Source organism: Hemibagrus wyckioides, linkage group LG15 (assembly GCF_019097595.1).
Source record: "Hemibagrus wyckioides isolate EC202008001 linkage group LG15, SWU_Hwy_1.0, whole genome shotgun sequence".
Lineage (NCBI taxonomy): Eukaryota > Metazoa > Chordata > Actinopteri > Siluriformes > Bagridae > Hemibagrus > Hemibagrus wyckioides.
The window spans coordinates 5,278,375-5,295,624 of record NC_080724.1 but is presented as its reverse complement, the minus strand read 5'-3'; the positions used below and the strand labels follow the sequence as shown (position 1 = coordinate 5,295,624).

Genomic DNA, 17,250 nt, shown 5'->3' with positions numbered 1-17,250 from the left:
GCAGAATTGATCATTATTATCAACTTAATTATTTCCTGGATTTTGTATCACCATAGTCCCTAAATGTTTGTAAATGCAGGAAATGGGATTAGAATCAAAAACATTTTCTGAACTTTTTGTCCCCCCCACTTCTCAAAACAAAGTTATACCCTTGCATACAGTGAATCAGCACATGCTCTACAGTTTCTGGAAGTGACCAGATTAATGTTTGAATGTGACCACATGGTGGGTTTTCATTGTTGTTGGCACTGATGGAATCTGTAGATGTTTCTGTGAAGGCCTTATATAGCTCATGGGGTATGTCAAAGCCGTTAGTCACCAGCTTGTCCCCTGTTCTTTTCTTTCTGTTTTTTGACTGCTGGTGTCCAGACTGTGCTTCCTAGCCTCTGCTTTCTCTTTTCTGTTCTTGTTCTGCTGACGCTTCCCTTGCTTACTTAGATCACTAATCTTCTTAATGTTTGCCTGTTCTCTGAAGTCATTTATTGTAAGCAGAATGTCCAATTCTGAGTCACATGTGCTCAGAGTGAACCTGCTCTCATCTGTGAAAAGCACAGGGTACCACTGGAGGACCTGCCAATTCTGGTGTTCAATGGCAAATGTTAATCACACATATAATCCTGAAAATAATAAAGGTTGAAAAAAAAAAAAATATATATATATATATATATATATATATATATATATATATATATAAAACTTATTTGGTGATATTTTAGATAAAAATGTCATGTTGGTCAACACGGACATGTGAAATTGGCTATATACTAATGCAAAATGATTAAAAAATAGTATGTTACTCTTTAAGAATGGTGTTCTCTGGTCTGCAGTGGTCAGTATTATCAAAAGTGGTCCAGTGGTGAAAGATCTGCTGCTAACATCTTGGTGCCAGATACCACAGGTCAGGGCTGTTTTGGCAGCAAATGGGGGACCAACACAATATTAGGCAGGTGGTCCCAATGTCATGCCTGATCGGTGTATTATACAGTATCTCACAAAAGTGAGTACACCCCTCACATTTTTGTAAATATATCTTTTCATGTGACAACATGTCTCCTCAAAATAACTCAACACACAGCCATTAATGTCTAAACCGTTGGCAACAAAAGTGAGTACACCCCTAAGTGGAAATGTCCAAATTTCCACTTAGGCCAAACAGCTCAGTTTCAGGGTCTTCTATCTTCTTATAGCCTAGGCCATCTTTATGTACAGCAACAATTCTTTTTTTCAGATCCTCAGAGTTCTTTGCCATGAGGTGCCCTGTTGAACTTCCAGTGACCAGTATGAGAGAGTGTGAGAGTGATAACACCAAATTTAACACACCTGCTCCCCATTCACACCTGAGACATTGTGGCACTAAAAAGTCACATGACACCGGGGAGGGTAAATGGCTAATTGGGCCCAATTTGGACATTTCCACTTAGGGGTGTACTCACTTTTGTTCCCAACGGTTTAGGCTGTGTGTTGAGTTATTTTGAGGGGACAGCAAATTTACACTGTTATACAGGCTGTACACTCACTACTTTACATTGTAGAAGAGTGTCATTTCTTCAGTGTTGTCACAGGAAAAGATATAATAAAATATTTACAAAAATGTGAAGGGTGTACTCACTTTTGTGAGATATTATATATAATCTTATCTCAATGTGTAATGTAATACATATAAGCAAGATAATATAATAAATACTGAATGGACACATGATCACATGATATTGAATATGCCCAGCAAGTCAATGTTTTTTTTACTATGGACCTGCACCAAGTTTCATTGACAGATTTAAAGACAACACAAAACAGTTTCAAGAGTGTGTGAGAGAGTCAGAAGTGAGTGCTCAGTTTGGTTTAGATGGAAGACCACACTGGATTAAACACCTATCAGATAAGGACAAGAACATGAAGCTATACTGGGCACAGGATCATCAAAGCTGGGTAGTTGAAGCCCAGGTGAGTTTTCAACTGTCTCTTTTAATAGCTATGATACCACACCCTCTTTACCCCTGTCTTTCTAAACAAAAAATCTGCTTGATTCTGAATTCTTTTTAATTAATTAAAAACTGTTAATAGTTATTATAATACATTTGACGTGCTTTTGACATTGCTGTGGAGACTTTATTTTGTAGCTTGTTTCAAGTCAGTTAACAATTTTATTATTGAATGACAAACAAACTACAAGTTACTGAAAATATAAGAAATAAGACCAGCTCAGCTAAGACCAACCAGATTTTATTTCCAGTTCTTACAAATTATGTATGTATTAACTATATGACATCAACTGACTAATGAAAAACAATTTTATATGAGTAATTATTACAATTAATTATAAAAAAAAAACATGTTTGTACTACTGTTCATTTCAATGGTGCATGTGACTTATTTTGCCAGTATATAATTACAGTGCTCTACATGGCCCTCCCTGAATAAAAGATGTACACGGCAAAATGCAAAAATGATCACATTCCTGAGGCAGAGATTAACTGCACGTATGTGAAGAAAGAGAATGGAATAACGGGGAAAAAAATGTAGATATCCAACAGTGTCAAGTGTGACTGTCACAATTGACATTTCAGGCAAAGATGGTTTCTTCTCTTCTTTTCTTAGTGAGAATGGTGCCAGGCTTATGCTGGGCATCAGGATGGTTAGCAAGCTCAGGTGGGCATGTAGACACAGGACTCTCCAGTATGGCCTGCTTCAGATCGTAGAACACAGATGAATCCTCTTTGGTCAAGAAGGTCATGGCTACACCACTCTTTCCAGCACGGCCCGTTCGACCAATACGATGGATATAGTCTAATAGGACAGAAAAAAATTCAAAAGTTACTCTCAAGGACATTCTACACCAGGGGAGTCCAATCTTATCCAGAAAGGGCTGGTGTGGATGCAAATTTTCATTCCAACCATGCAGAAGCCACACCTCATAGTATTTTCAAAGCCAAGGTCAACTGATTAAATGTGTGGAATCAGATGTAGCTCCTGCTTGATTGGAAGGAAAACCTGCACCCACACCGGCCCTTTGCGAATAAGATACCCCTGTTTTATACTATATAGGCAAAAGTTCACACCTGTGCACACCTGGCCATTAATACCCAACATGTGTCCATTCCAAAACCTTGGGTATTAACTTTAGAGTTAGTCCCTCTTTGCTGTTGTAATAGCCTCATTCTATGAAGACTTTGTATTACATCTTATTTGCACCAAATTAGCCATAAGTGCATAAGTAAGGTTGGGCATGGATGTTAAGTGAAAAGGCCTGGTGTGTACTCTGTGCTGCAATTCATCTCAAAAGTATTCAGTGGAGTGAATCAGGACTTAAGCCATATGAATTCTTCTACTTGATCTTTGACACACTTTATAGATCTCACTGTGTGAACTGGAGCATTATCATAAGGATAAATCTCAAACCTACAGCATACAAAGACAATCTACTTAATTGTGATCTTACACCTTTATAGTTTAATGTAAGTTTATGTCTCATCACTCCAAATTTGCTAGTGTCGTTGGCAATTACAAAATAAAATGGTGAAAAAAGTCAGTCCCCATCACATCAGCCCTTCTCTTTTATATACTCATCTATGATGAAGAGAAACAATGAATACTGTCTATTCCATAAATATTGTTTATTTGATAGCAATTGAGTTGAAGACGGTACAGAAAACTTACCCTCAATATTCTTGGCCATGTCATAGTTGATAACCATGGAGACATCCTGGATATCGATACCTCTTCCAGCCACATCTGTGGCCACCAGGATATCCTTGGCTCCAGCCTTCAGGTTGGACAGCGCAAACTCTCTTTGCTCTTGTCCTTTACCACCATGAAGTGTACAAGCATTGTACTGGGAAAAGAGGAACGAAGCTAATATTGAAGTTTAGGTGTGCATTTAAAGCAGTCAATGCAAAATAAGGCCTGATGGTTATGAGAAACATTCATATCACTCCATCCACTGTGCAACTATGATACACAAAAATACAAGTTTACTACTGCATAATGTCTAATTTTACTGCATGTTTTTGAAAAACAATAAAAAACAACAATAACATCTGTTATTATATTACTAGTACTGTACTACCACTACTATAGGATTATTCGAATAACTCAAAGCATCTCGGGAACATTATACATATAATATTTACCTCGGTCACTGAGCATAGTATAAGCCAAAAAAGGAGATTCTAACCACAAATGCAAAATAGCCAAGTAGGATTAAGTTTGTGGTGACACTTGGTGTGTGGCAATAAAGTGCTAATAAAGTGCTAACTGGGTGATGGTAGCTCAAATGATTAAGGCTCTGGATCGTTGATCGTAAGACCGGGTTCAAGCCCCAGCTGCCACTGTTGGGCCCTTGAGCAAGGGCATGCTCCCATGGCTGACCCACCCCCAAACATGGGATGTGAATATATGGTGAATTGTTTAAACCACAGAGATTGGGCAAGCTGTACCACACTGGAAATGCAGTTTGTAAGAATGCACTCGATGGTACAGCAATAGAAGCTCACTATTAACCAAGTAGATTCGCTTTTCTCACATTTGTGTAACCAACTGAACTCTAGCAATGTGCCCTGGTTATGTCCAGTGGAAGCTGACTGAAACTGAACCTGGAGTCCAAGGGAGATTGTTGGCTGTATGACACTGCAAGGTTATAGAGCAAATAAACTGAAAAATACTAGATAAAAAAATGACTAATTTGCAAAACATGGTAAGATGCCACCATCCTGGTCTAATCAGTTTGGTCCTCCAACTTAATACAAATTGGAACAAAAAAAAATCATATGCCTTAAAAATAATTCAACAGAACATGATAAGCAAAATGACATATTATATATAGTAGACTAATAACAACTAATTAAATCTAACTAGCCATATAATAACTCATTAGGATGTGGCAGCATGTAAATATACTAGAAATATTACCAAACTGAGTGGTAAATGTGAGTAGTCATGACTATTATTGGTGCAAATGGTGATGGTGGTGTTAAGTGCATCTACATACCCCCATTTTCTCCAGAGACTTCGCCAGTACATCACACCCTTTCTTCTGGTTAACAAAAATAATGATCGGAGGCTCAAAGCCATGTGATAGGACTTCCAGAAGCTTTTTCCTGTTGCCGGAACAAAAGAAAAATACATCAGAAATTATGGAAACACATTCTGCTGATGCTCTCAAGAAACATTTTATGATGTGTGTGCTCTTCCTTACCTTTTCTCTGCTTCTGACATCAAAATAACCTTCTGTTCCACTCTCTCATGTGGTTTACCTGCAGAACCAATGTACACCACAGCAGGGCGCCTGAGGTAACTTCTGGCCAATCGCTCTACAGCAGGAGGCATAGTAGCTGTAAACATGACTGTCTGAAAAAGAAAAATCAAATATACATGTTAAAACTGGAATAGGGGTGGGTATGGGGGGTTTGCAGCATAAAATTAACCACAATTCTTATTCAGAAAATATTTTGTATTTAAAGCACGTCATTTTAAATGGCATACTGTGTTTTTATGCTTAGTTTTTCCACACCTGTCTGTATTTGTGTTTTCCAGACTCAAAGTTTAACGTCATCTTCTCTGGATCCTCAGCTTCATCTGTGTCTGGTTTTTGATTGGTCACAGGTATGTGTTCCAGAATCTTCTGGACGTCAGGTTCAAAACCCATGTCAATCATCCTGTCGGCTTCATCCAGTACCACGTATGTACATCTGCTGAGTACCAGGTAGCGATTCTCCAACACATCAATCAAACGACCGGGTGTGGCTATCACTATCTGATGATGAGAACAATAAAGATCAATATTCCTAAAACAATACTTCTTAAATAACTGTGATTTTTTTTTTTGCACTAGCTGGAAGCCATACTAGACCATCATTCTGATACTCTTGTGATTTTAAACCAGAGAGCTAAAGTTACTGCTTTAACAGCTGCTGTTCACATCAGGGCCCATGTTCATGAAAAGTCTTAGTACACAGAGTTGCTCATAGTGACAAAATTCTTGAAATGTAGAAAACTAAAGAGAAGATCCTTGTAAAGATAAAAGTTATTCACAAAGCATCTTAACCCTTAAAAGATGTTAGGAGAAGGGAGGAGGACTTTTACTAGGCTTAAAAAGGCTTAGCAGAGGAGAAAATGTGTTGCAAACAATGGATGACAGGGCGTTAAGATGCTACAGATTATTGTAGGGATTATGTTTGTGATCCTATTATATGCTAACATCTCCGACACAGCACAGAAAGTGTTGAAGAGTGTCGCATAGCACCAGAAATGAAAGTAATGAAAGTAGTCACTACATTAAGATATTTGTGGCAGCTTTACAGGAGTATAGAAATTCAAGTTATAAATTTGAAAACTCCCTGAGATGATTTTGGGAAGAAACCTTAAGAGGAACCAGACTCAAAAGGGAACCCATCTTCACTGGGGTGACACCAAATAGTGCAATTATAAAATAATTTTTAGCATAACATTTATAGAAGGAGTCTGTCGTGGTCAGCGGTCTCAGTCTTAATTTATTTTTTTCCCCATTTTAATAGCTGCATCTGTCTGTGGGTCACTGTAAACCATTAAAATATGTGATTTGTTTTTCATTAATGAAGTAAATATTTAAGTCATTTTTTCTATTTTCCTACACTTAATTTAATTCACTTCCTTCAGTATGCAGACAACACGCCTTATAGTCCCTTAGCATCTGACCTACAACATCTGTTTGAGCTTTATTTGACTAGTGGAGTCCATGCCTCAACAGGTCAGGGCTGTTTTGGCAGCAAAAGGGGGGACCAACACAATATTAGGCAGGTGTTCATAATGTTATGGCTGATCGGTGTATATATCTATGTCTATAGCACCACCCATACAAACACTGTTTATATAAAGTTTTTGCACATTCACTTTAATGACCACAAAGTTAATTACCCCCACAGAGTACATGATACGTGGAGGACATTTTAATTTATCCAGAAGAGTGGCTAAACAAACACCCTTCTAATTGTAATCACTTCCAAATCAATAACATTGTTCGTTCAATATTTCTGCTCATCAAACTGCTTGAAATCAAAATCCTGACATAACACAAATTTCAGGGATCAAACCATAATGCAAACACTACATCAAAAATGTCTAAATGTCCTATTTCTAGTGCCCCAATAACATAACAGTGTTTAATTGATTTAAAAATGATTATTATTATCATTATTATAATTATTGTTTTTCATTTCAGTTACATCAGCTTACTACTGAAATAAAATAGACAGCCTGGTGACAAAGCCTCCAGGCTGTCCATCAATGAGTAGTGGTAGGGATGTCAAAAACAGGGACTGAATCTAACAAGGTTGACTGAATTTACAGCAAATCCACCTATGCCCATGTTTTCGGACAGTGGGAGAACCCAAATGAAACCCACAAATGTGATTAAACCCAGGAACCTGGAGCTGTAAGGTGCCAGTGCACCACCGTGAACCCCCTATAAGAGCATAATTAATCATCTAATTATTAAAATGGTTATGTTAATAACTATATAAAATATAAATTCTATTAAAAAATTTAGAATAAAAATTATAAAGTTAATATTAAATTTATATTTATCCCTAATGATCAACGACGACAAGGAAAAACTCCATTAAACAATATTTTACTCGACAAACAGAGCTATTTTGGCTCCAAGAAAATTACTGACCTCACATCCCATCCTAAGTCTAAAACCTTGGTCCTCTCTGGAGATTCCACCAATCACAGCAACTGTCCGAATGCCCAGTGGTTTGCCAAACTTAATGGTCTCTTCTTCAATCTGCTGGGCCAACTCACGTGTTGGGGCTAAGATCACTGCATATGGTCCCTGATCTGAATCTTCCAGCCTGAACACAAGCACAAATGTACATAGATTTGTGAACATGTAGCACCACAATTTGAACCCATTGTATTGTTATTCTGTGATTACTGAATGGTCTTATTTCACAGTGGGTATTAGATAGGTATTAATTATTAGTTGTTTTGTAGCAGTCATGGGAAAAAGAAAGTACACTTTGAAGTTCTATGTTTCCATTTCTCAGAGAACACTAAATAACTGTGTGGACCTCGTCAACTTCTATAAACAAATAGATACCCTCAGGTGACCAAAAACAAACAACAACAACAACAACAACACAATCACAGAGACTTAACAAGTATAGCTTTCATGAAAGGGTGAGTTAGTAAAAGTCCGTCTCTCAAAAGTTAACATGATTTGGATTTGCAAAATTGCATAAAAGGTCTGGAACAATATCCTTTAGACTGGTGAGACCAAGATGGAGCAGTCATGATGTTTCACAATAACCAGACACAGCATCACTAAAAAAAACACCCCATACCAACTTGGTTTGAAGCCACAGGACCTGGGAAACTTGCAGTCACTGACCAAACATAATATTCTGGAGACAAACGTGAGGTCATCTGTCCAGCAGCTCAAGCTCGGCCTTATCTAGATCATGCAACAGGACAATAATCCCAAATACACCAGGAAATCATCAGAATGTCTAAAAAAGAAAAATCAAGTGAAAGTCCAGACCTTAACTTCTTCAAGATACTGTGATGGGATCTTAAGAGAGCTGTGCATAAAGGAATGCCCTCAAACATCAATGACAGGAAGCAATGTTGTATAGCAAAGCGTGCCAGAATTTCTTGGAAATGATGTGAGACTGATTAACATGAAGTGAAAGTTTTCTCTAGGATTTTTTAGATGGTTCAGCATGTTACTGAATCGGTTGGGAGAAAATGACTACATATTGAGATCTGTTTATAGAAGTTTGTGAGGACCATACAGTTGGTATTTAGGCGCTGAAACAAAGAAATGAAGGAGGCTGTTCTTTCTTTTTCCCCATAACTGTGTAAGTACACAAACACACACACAAATTCATATACACACACATAAAATATACAAAACATGACAGATTTTTCTAGCTTTATCTCACCTGTCAATCTTGGGGAGTGTGGTGATCCAGACCAATAGAGGAATAAGGAAGGCTGCAGTTTTGCCACTACCAGTCTCAGCCACACCAATGATGTCACGGTTCTGTAAGCCAATAGGAATGGCTTGTCTCTGGATAGGCGTTGGATCCTAATGAAAAGACACAATATAAGAATAACTTTGCCATCTAAAAATTTATAAAACTCTTATGTTCAGCTAAACAAACTTCCACAAATTTCAACTTCAACAACTTCAACTTCAAACAAATTTCCTTTAGGGCTCAATAAACTGGTCATAGCTGTCATGACATAACTGGAACGTTCATCTCTAAACGCATGCGTGCAAATGTGACTTAAAAGATCTCAACAAACAGCGGGATTCATCCACATCTTCAGGGGACATTGAACAAACATTTATGGCACGGCATTGCACATTTTCCTCACTAGCTTTCACAGGTTCTGTCTGCTGATTCTGTTTACAAGATTGTGGAAAAATCATGAACGTGACCTCATGAACGTTGTGGTATAGCTACAGGAGCTTTAATTAAACAGAACCTTTCTTCTAAGGTACCTCAGATGCACACTGATTCCTGCTTATGAACTCAATCAATGCAGAGTGCATAAGGATGTTACACCTTTGGGGGGTTTTGTGTGTCATAGAATGATGAAATTAGAAAAACAAAATGGAAAATAAGAACACAAAAATAAAAAGGTGTAACAACTTTGTGCTCTGTATTATGAATTAATTATAGCAGGGGTGGTTATAAATGGGTGATTTTCCTGCATGTGCTTCTCACTATAGGTTTCTTTCTAATTAATCAGAAGCCATACTTGATTCCACCTGTTTAATCAGTTCATCTTTACCCTGATTTGATTATCAGGTGTGGTTCCTGATGGTCAGAATAAAAACATGCAGCTGCATCAGCTCTATGCCAATAAAACTAATGACCAGAGTTTACATCTTAGAGTGGTCTGACAGGTGACACATGCAATGTTACTATTGCACCACTTTGCTGGTACAACTGTACCACACTGCAGTAATAAAAGAAGAAAATATCTGCATATTATGTGGAAAGTATGAAGCCTGTAATTAAATTATCGCTGAGTAATCGAAACAATCTATTCAACATAGATTGATTCAAAACTACATTAACACATTCTACTGTTTGTATTATCTTTTATATTACTGGTATACATGTCAATAAAACTACCTGCTGTAATTATGATTCATGATAGACTTTTCAAACCAAAATATTCTTTAAAACCATGTTCATAACAGCTTTATACCCAATACTGTCAAAAGCATAAGGCAAAAGACACTATGCAAGCATCACTTTATGAGCTACAATAACGCTTTAACAAAAAAGAAGTCTACCTTGTAGCCACATTTGTCAATGACCTCCAGAATGTGTGGAGGCAGTTCATATTCCTTCCAGTTGCGGATGGGGTTAGGGATTTTGCCTCCTTTCGTAGTGATGCTGTAGTCCTCCCGAAAGATTCTCCAGTCCCTGTCGGTCATTTCATCTAGCTTCTTCTGAGACCAGTGCCTGTCATCCCAGCGCTGCTTGGCCTCCTTCTTGCGCATCTTCTTGAGGCGCTGCCTATACATAGACACAAATCAGGCAAATGGAAAAGAAAAGAAAAAGAAAAAAGAAAAAAACCTCACAAGAAAATCCAGGTTCATGTGGACATGAAATTGAACACAAGCAGTTTAGCAGAATGGTGTTTGCATATTGTTTGCATTTGAATGAATGACTGCGACAAAACGAAAGACTCACTCTTCTTGTTCTTTTTCCTCCATGGTGCGTCTCTTTTCCATTAGATCCCCATAGAAACGAGACTGATCTCTTTTCTGTTGTTTGAGGTCAATGCCTGCAATAAATCCTCGGCCATATAACTGTACCTGATGCTTCTCTTTATACCTGAAGACATAGAATTGTATTGTAACCATAATAAATAAACCAAAAAAAACAAGTGCTTCAAATTAAAATTAAGCTAGCATTTACTCAGAACGGTGCAACAAAGAAAAATGTCCAGTGAGCAGAAGTTCTACAGATGAAAATGCCCTGTTGATGAGAGAGGTGAACAGAGAATGGCCAGACTAATTTGAGCTGACAGTAAGGCTACAGAAACTTTGGTAATTCAATTTACGTAACTGAAAGCATCCAAATAATTTTGCTAATTTTCTCCATATTGATGCAAATCACTAATAACATGTTACAATAAATTGGTTAGATTATATTGTCGATACTCACAATGGGTTATAATCAACTGAAGTGTCCTCAGAAGCGTCCCACTCGAACACAAACTTCCTATCATTGAGGTGCCTTGTGCGACGACGTTTCTTTAGCCCACCTAGATAACGCTCCTGCAAATAAAACAGGACCAAAACATGCATCAGTAAAAAAATCCACTACACAACATTTAACACTATTTAATCAGAGTATAGCATCAAGTCAATTAAACTCCAGGGATATTGATCTGATCAGTTAAGTAGCAGTGGGGGTTGTTAATCAGTTTCAGCTGCTTTGGTGTTAATGAAATCAAGTGCACTAGATGGGCAACAATGAGACAACCCCCAAAACAGAAACCTTTCAGGTGAAGTTTTTCACTAAGTTTGCATTTGGCTAGGGTCAGTGTCACTACTGGTAGCATGAGGCGAAGCCCAACAACATGACCTCCTGGTGTGAATGTCTCTGACCAAACAATCAGCATCCTCTAGTGGGCCCTGTGCTCACTGCCCAGCACCATGAAGCTCGACTGGCATTTGGGTTCACCCTGAGCATGTGACAGACTTGAAAGGGTCTGGAGAAGCCGTGGAGAATGTTATGCTGCCTGTAACATCGTTCAGCTTTACCGGTTTGGTGTTGGGTTGGTGATGGTCTGGGGAGGCATATCCATGGAGGGATGCACAGACCAGTACAAGCTAGACAATGGCACCCTGACTGCCATTAGGTATCGGGATGAAATTCTTTGGCCCATTGTCAGACCCTATGCTGGTGCAGTGGGTCCTGGGTTCTTCCTGGTGCACAACAATGCCCGGCCTCATGTGGCGAGAGTATGCAGTCAGTTCCTGGAGGATGAAGGAACTGATACCATTGAATGGCCCCCACATTCGCCTGACCTAAATCCAATTAAACACCTCTGGGACATTATGTTTCGGTCCATCTGATGCCACCAGGTTGCACCTCAGACTGTCCAGGAGCTCAGTGATGCTGGTCCAGATCTGGGAGGAAATACCCCAGGACACCAACCACCATCTCAATAGGAGCATTTGCCGACATTGTCAGGCATGCATACAAGCACATACAAGCTATACAAACTACGGAGTACCATTTTGAGTTGCTGCAATGAAATTTCAGCAAAATGGACTAGCCTGCTGCATCGTATTTTCACTTTGATTTTCAGAGCGCCTTTGAATTCAGCGCTCTGTGGGTTGATCATTTTAATTTCCATCAAATGATGTGGCATCCTTTTGTTCGTAACACATTACCCAGTCTATATCAGTATAGATATCCAGCATGATAATTTTCCCCATTGAGATCTGATGTGTTTTCAAAGTGTTCCTTTAATTTTTTTTTTTAACCAGTGTACATATACATATATAATATGTATATATATATAATATAAAATACTATTTTTGGACTACTGACAAAACTTTCACTGATTATTTGACTTGTATTCATGAGATGAGACCAGATGGATCTGATCTTCCACTTATCTTAACTAGCCACACCAGCCATTTGTGGATATCACTGAAGACCCTGTTCTAATCTAAAGCCCCACTCACATCCAACTGAAACTACCCATATTAGACATTAAATTGAATGTGTGGCTTTCCTGACACTAATCATGTAATTTCCTAAGTGTTATTAGCCAACACTAATGTAATTACCCTACATTGTGCTTCTCTCCTGCTTTTCTCCCATACCAGCAATTTGGATGGAGGAACAATTTACTTCTTTTCTTTATACTGACTAATCAGTTTTCCTGTCTCATACCAGAAAAAGGGATGGGGCAATGGAACAAATTATCTTGGGATTAATTGTAACATTATGTAATCAGTGAAGAATTATGGTGTGTGTGTGTGTGTGTGTGCACACGTCTGCCTGCCTGCCTAGCAATCAGGTATAACCGAAGCTGATTTATGTGTATGTAGTTAACATTTACGCCATGTTACACTGTTACACTTCATAATTAATAGGTATAGTTTGCAGATTTTATTTCATTAGTATATGAAAACATCCTCACTTTGATGGCCTGAAGTTCTTTGCCCTTGTCCTTCTCCTCTCTAATCTTTTGTCGACTCTCATCATCTTCATTTCCATTGTTCTCTCTCTCCATCCGCTCCCTACGTTCACGACGCTCCCTATCCTGAGGATCCTCTGTACCACACACACACAAAAGAAACATCATATCACAAGGGTGATCACAGACACGGCACTGAGAATTTCAATGTCCCAACAGGCCTCATCAAAAAAATACAGATTAGTCTAAATTGCTTATCTTGATCATGTTTACATAATAAGCAGACAGCCTTAGCAGACAGAAAATCATAAAACTGCTTTGGAGCCTTGGTCAAAAACACATCCTCTAGTATTTAGACCAAGAGTAAGAAAACCATCAAGAAAATTTTGTGAAAGACAGTCGTTTCATATTATTGGAATTAATTAAAGGAAAAAAAGAAACACAAGCCTCTAAATAAAAGAAAATAGAACTAATTCAGTTAAGACAAAAGAAAGTCAACATACAGACATAGAATGGTCTTTGCCAAGCCATAAGCCGTAAACAAACGGAAGATTTAGATGCACTCTTATTATTGATCTGATATATTAAATATCAGATTCATATAAAAGGGAGTCAAAATAACTTCCACTTTTGTTTTTCAGACTTTACACTCCCACCCAGCTGTGTGTGAGAATTGTGGGTGTAAGTACATGAAAATCTACATCTACATTCATGTGTGACGTAGATGTGCAGAGTTACACACTGTGATGATTATTTTAATAAAAGTGGAAAATGTGTGTTTTTGACATTGTGATATATATTTCAATAACTTCTCAGTTCCAGTAAAATATAGGAGCACAGAGGCAATATCTGAATATTTTTAATTTAATGGAATACTTGAAACTTGATCTAATCACTCACTTACCCACAACAGATAAGTCGTTTTTTTAAACACAATATGCCAGATTGTTCTCACCTAACATCTTCCTTCCAATATCCTGAAAAACCCTCCTTTTTCTCCTTTCCTCATCAATCTGCCGCCGCCGTTCTTCCGCCTGCTTCTCCCTGCGTTTCAGAGCCTCCGCCTCTCGTTCAGCTTTAGACAGGAACTTTGGCTACACAAAACAAGACAGCTTTTTTTAATCTAGAATTAATTACACAGATACACAAAAGATGATGTGAACATGAAATGGGCAAAATTGTTATTCAGAACATAGCTTAGACATATTTAATTAAAAAAAACAACAACAACAACATAAAGCCAGATTAATATTTTACATATCATCTCAACAATTTGTAGCACTGTTTATTTTCCTAACCTTAGACTCTGCCTCCTCCTCTGCTTTCTTCTTTGCCAGCAACTCCTCTAGAGACAATGGCTGCACCTGAAAACAAATCAAGATAATCAGAGGAAAAATAAACAAAAAGGTACATAAGTCATCTACAAATGAACTGTTTTATAATGGGTACCTTCTCTTTTTTCTTTTCTTCCTGATCCTCTTCCTCCATTTTCACATCTTTTTCTCTCTTTATTTTGCCATCTTTGAATTTAGGTGAAGTGCTCCTGAAGAGAGAGGACACATTCAAGTTCATTTTGATCAAGAGTTCAAAAGATTTAGCATTTATCCTGATTTTACATATTTTACAATAATATAAAAAACGGTATACTGGAGAGAAAGCAGCCCTTACCTCGATTTCTTATTCTTGTCTTTGGCCCCTCTGTCTCGGTCCCGATCCTTACGACTTCTCTCCCTGTCCTTCTCTCTGTCTCTTTCTTTGTCTTTCTGTCTGCGATCTCTGGGGAAGCAAAACAGAAAGATGGATTAATGTTCCAATAAAAACCAAGAATGACTAGGCCATACAATTTTCATAATCATGGAATAGACAGACACTAAACTGTTTTTTTTTTTTGTCAACAGACACAACCGTGTTTTGTAATATATATTTTATATATATAAATATTTTCACAGTTTATATATGAACCAACAAAACATCTCACACCCCCTTTTCCCCATGCCCTCTAATGCTTGCCTTGCTTGACCTTTTTAGGATCCCATTATTTAGTACATTAATTAAACCACATGTGCCAAACTCAAGTCCTATTACATCTTACTGCTCAGCCTGCATAAATCTGAATAAATAACGCTGAAACAGCTTGCACTACCTACTATGACATCCTAGATTGCTGTTTACTATTATTTCATTCATAAATGTTCATAAGACTCTGAGAAACAAACTGTTCCCCACCTGAGCAATGATACCATTCTTCAAACACCTTTGCCTCATAAATGTTAAATCTTCAGCCAGCTGAGGCATTTGTTTATGGCAGAGGGATATGTGCTGACCGTCCATTCCAACCTCTGCTTCGGTTTGCAAAACCACTCACCCCAAAAAACCCCGCTAAATTAAACTCCATTTGATTTATATAGCACCATTACAATGGACAGTGTCAAAAAGTAGTTACACAAATATATAACAATGGGATCACTTGGATTTACAAATGAGGTGTAAAGAGAGACTCACAAGCTCTATTTTTTGATCATCCAAATCACCCCCCCCCCCCCCCCCCCCCCACTATCCCAACAAGCTGCACTAGGAATACCTTCCCTAGTCTTCTGTCTCAAATCACATAAGACTTGAGTCTCTCTTCTGTCTTTTCTGCAATATATACATGTGTATAACAGAACATGAATCATTTTCTGACCAGAAACCAAAGAAAACCAAGTTAATGTACCATAAGATACCCCTTAAGATAGGTGTTAGATTTTAATGAAAATAATTCACTGCTTGAACAGACTGTAATATCTTAAGGACGGAAAACCTGTCTGCGGATTTTGAGCGGCTCCGTGATCGTTTCCGTTCCCGTGAACGATGGCGCTTGCGTTCTTTCCCTGGAGAACTCTTCCGATCACGGTCCCGGGAACGCGAGCGGCTACGTTTTCTCTCTTTACCTCCAGGAACATCCAGGTCTCTTTTCTCAGACGAGTCACCAGCCATCTTTAAAGAAATCATACACAAGGCACGAAACATCAGCTGTTAATCTAACTTGAAATTACAGGAGGCAGAAACAAATTAAAGCCCAATATATAAAGTTAGGTGGCGATATGAAGTTTATTCAACACACAGCCTTGTTGGGAGCAGGCTGACTGCAACAAACGTGCGGTTGTGTTTATTGACTATGTATGACATGAAAGCAAACAGATTTTGTGCTAGTTACAGTATAGATAGCTACGTGACACAAGGCATAAAAATCTTAACATTAGACGACAGAACAAAGTAGACTTTATTTATATTTATAAAAGGACTAAAGGATTAAACGCAGTTCAGTTCTGTTCGCTGTGCAGCTTCTCAATAACGCACACGACACTTACAAGACACACTAAAAGCACTTTCCATAACTTCTAAAAACAAAAGATCACTTCCTTAATATTAATGCACAGAGTCTCCATAAACTGGTTTAATTTAATAATAATAATAAATAAAAAAAAAATACCTTGATCTCGAAAATAAGGCTCTCACGATAGCTGTACGTTCCTCCTCCTTCTTCTTCTTCGTTTCCCTCGTCTTCTTCTGTGATTATTTTATTTGGCGATTGCCAGACTGAATTATTGCATTACCGCCATCTGCTGGATTGGGAAGAGGATATCGGGATCTTAACATAACTTTTCACGTTACTCTATTTGATTTATAAAATTATTCATGAATATTAAAAAAAAACAACTCATGTGTTTATCCCTAACATAATAGAAGCATTAAATAAAACTAGATAGATAGATAGATAGATAGATAGATAGATAGATAGATAGATAGATAGATAGATAGATAGATACTTTATTCATCCCAATTTTACAACTTCCAGCAGTATCCACAAGCATAAGCATAAGTAATAAGGTAATAAATAAAAAATAAAATAGAAATGTAATGTTTAATAGTACAAAATATAACAAAAATATAACAAATAAAATATAACAAAATACAATATAACAAAAAATACGAAATGCTAGAAATTTAAAGAATTTAAAGGTACAAGAGATAATGAGGTAATGTGCAAAAACCGGGTTTGTGCAAAAACTGTGTGTTTACAGTGAGTCCTGTGCAAATCTGAGTGTA

The 17,250-nt window shown here is 37.7% G+C and overlaps 1 protein-coding gene across 1 annotated transcript; it reads right to left on the bottom strand.

The window, feature by feature from the left end:
* Positions 1–2,204: 2,204 nt before the first annotated feature.
* On the bottom strand, positions 2,205–16,726 carry ddx23 (DEAD (Asp-Glu-Ala-Asp) box polypeptide 23). Its single transcript, XM_058410668.1, has 17 exons — positions 16,634–16,726; positions 15,962–16,137; positions 14,830–14,937; positions 14,611–14,704; positions 14,460–14,525; positions 14,117–14,255; positions 13,165–13,298; positions 11,169–11,281; positions 10,692–10,835; positions 10,289–10,514; positions 8,919–9,064; positions 7,649–7,826; positions 5,507–5,749; positions 5,192–5,343; positions 4,985–5,093; positions 3,655–3,829; positions 2,205–2,784 (listed from the first exon to the last, which is right to left on the bottom strand). The coding sequence occupies exons 2-17, from the start codon at positions 16,135–16,137 to the stop codon at positions 2,561–2,563; spliced, it is 2,427 nt and encodes an 808-aa protein (XP_058266651.1). The 5' UTR covers positions 16,634–16,726; the 3' UTR covers positions 2,205–2,560.
* Positions 16,727–17,250: the final 524 nt, after the last annotated feature.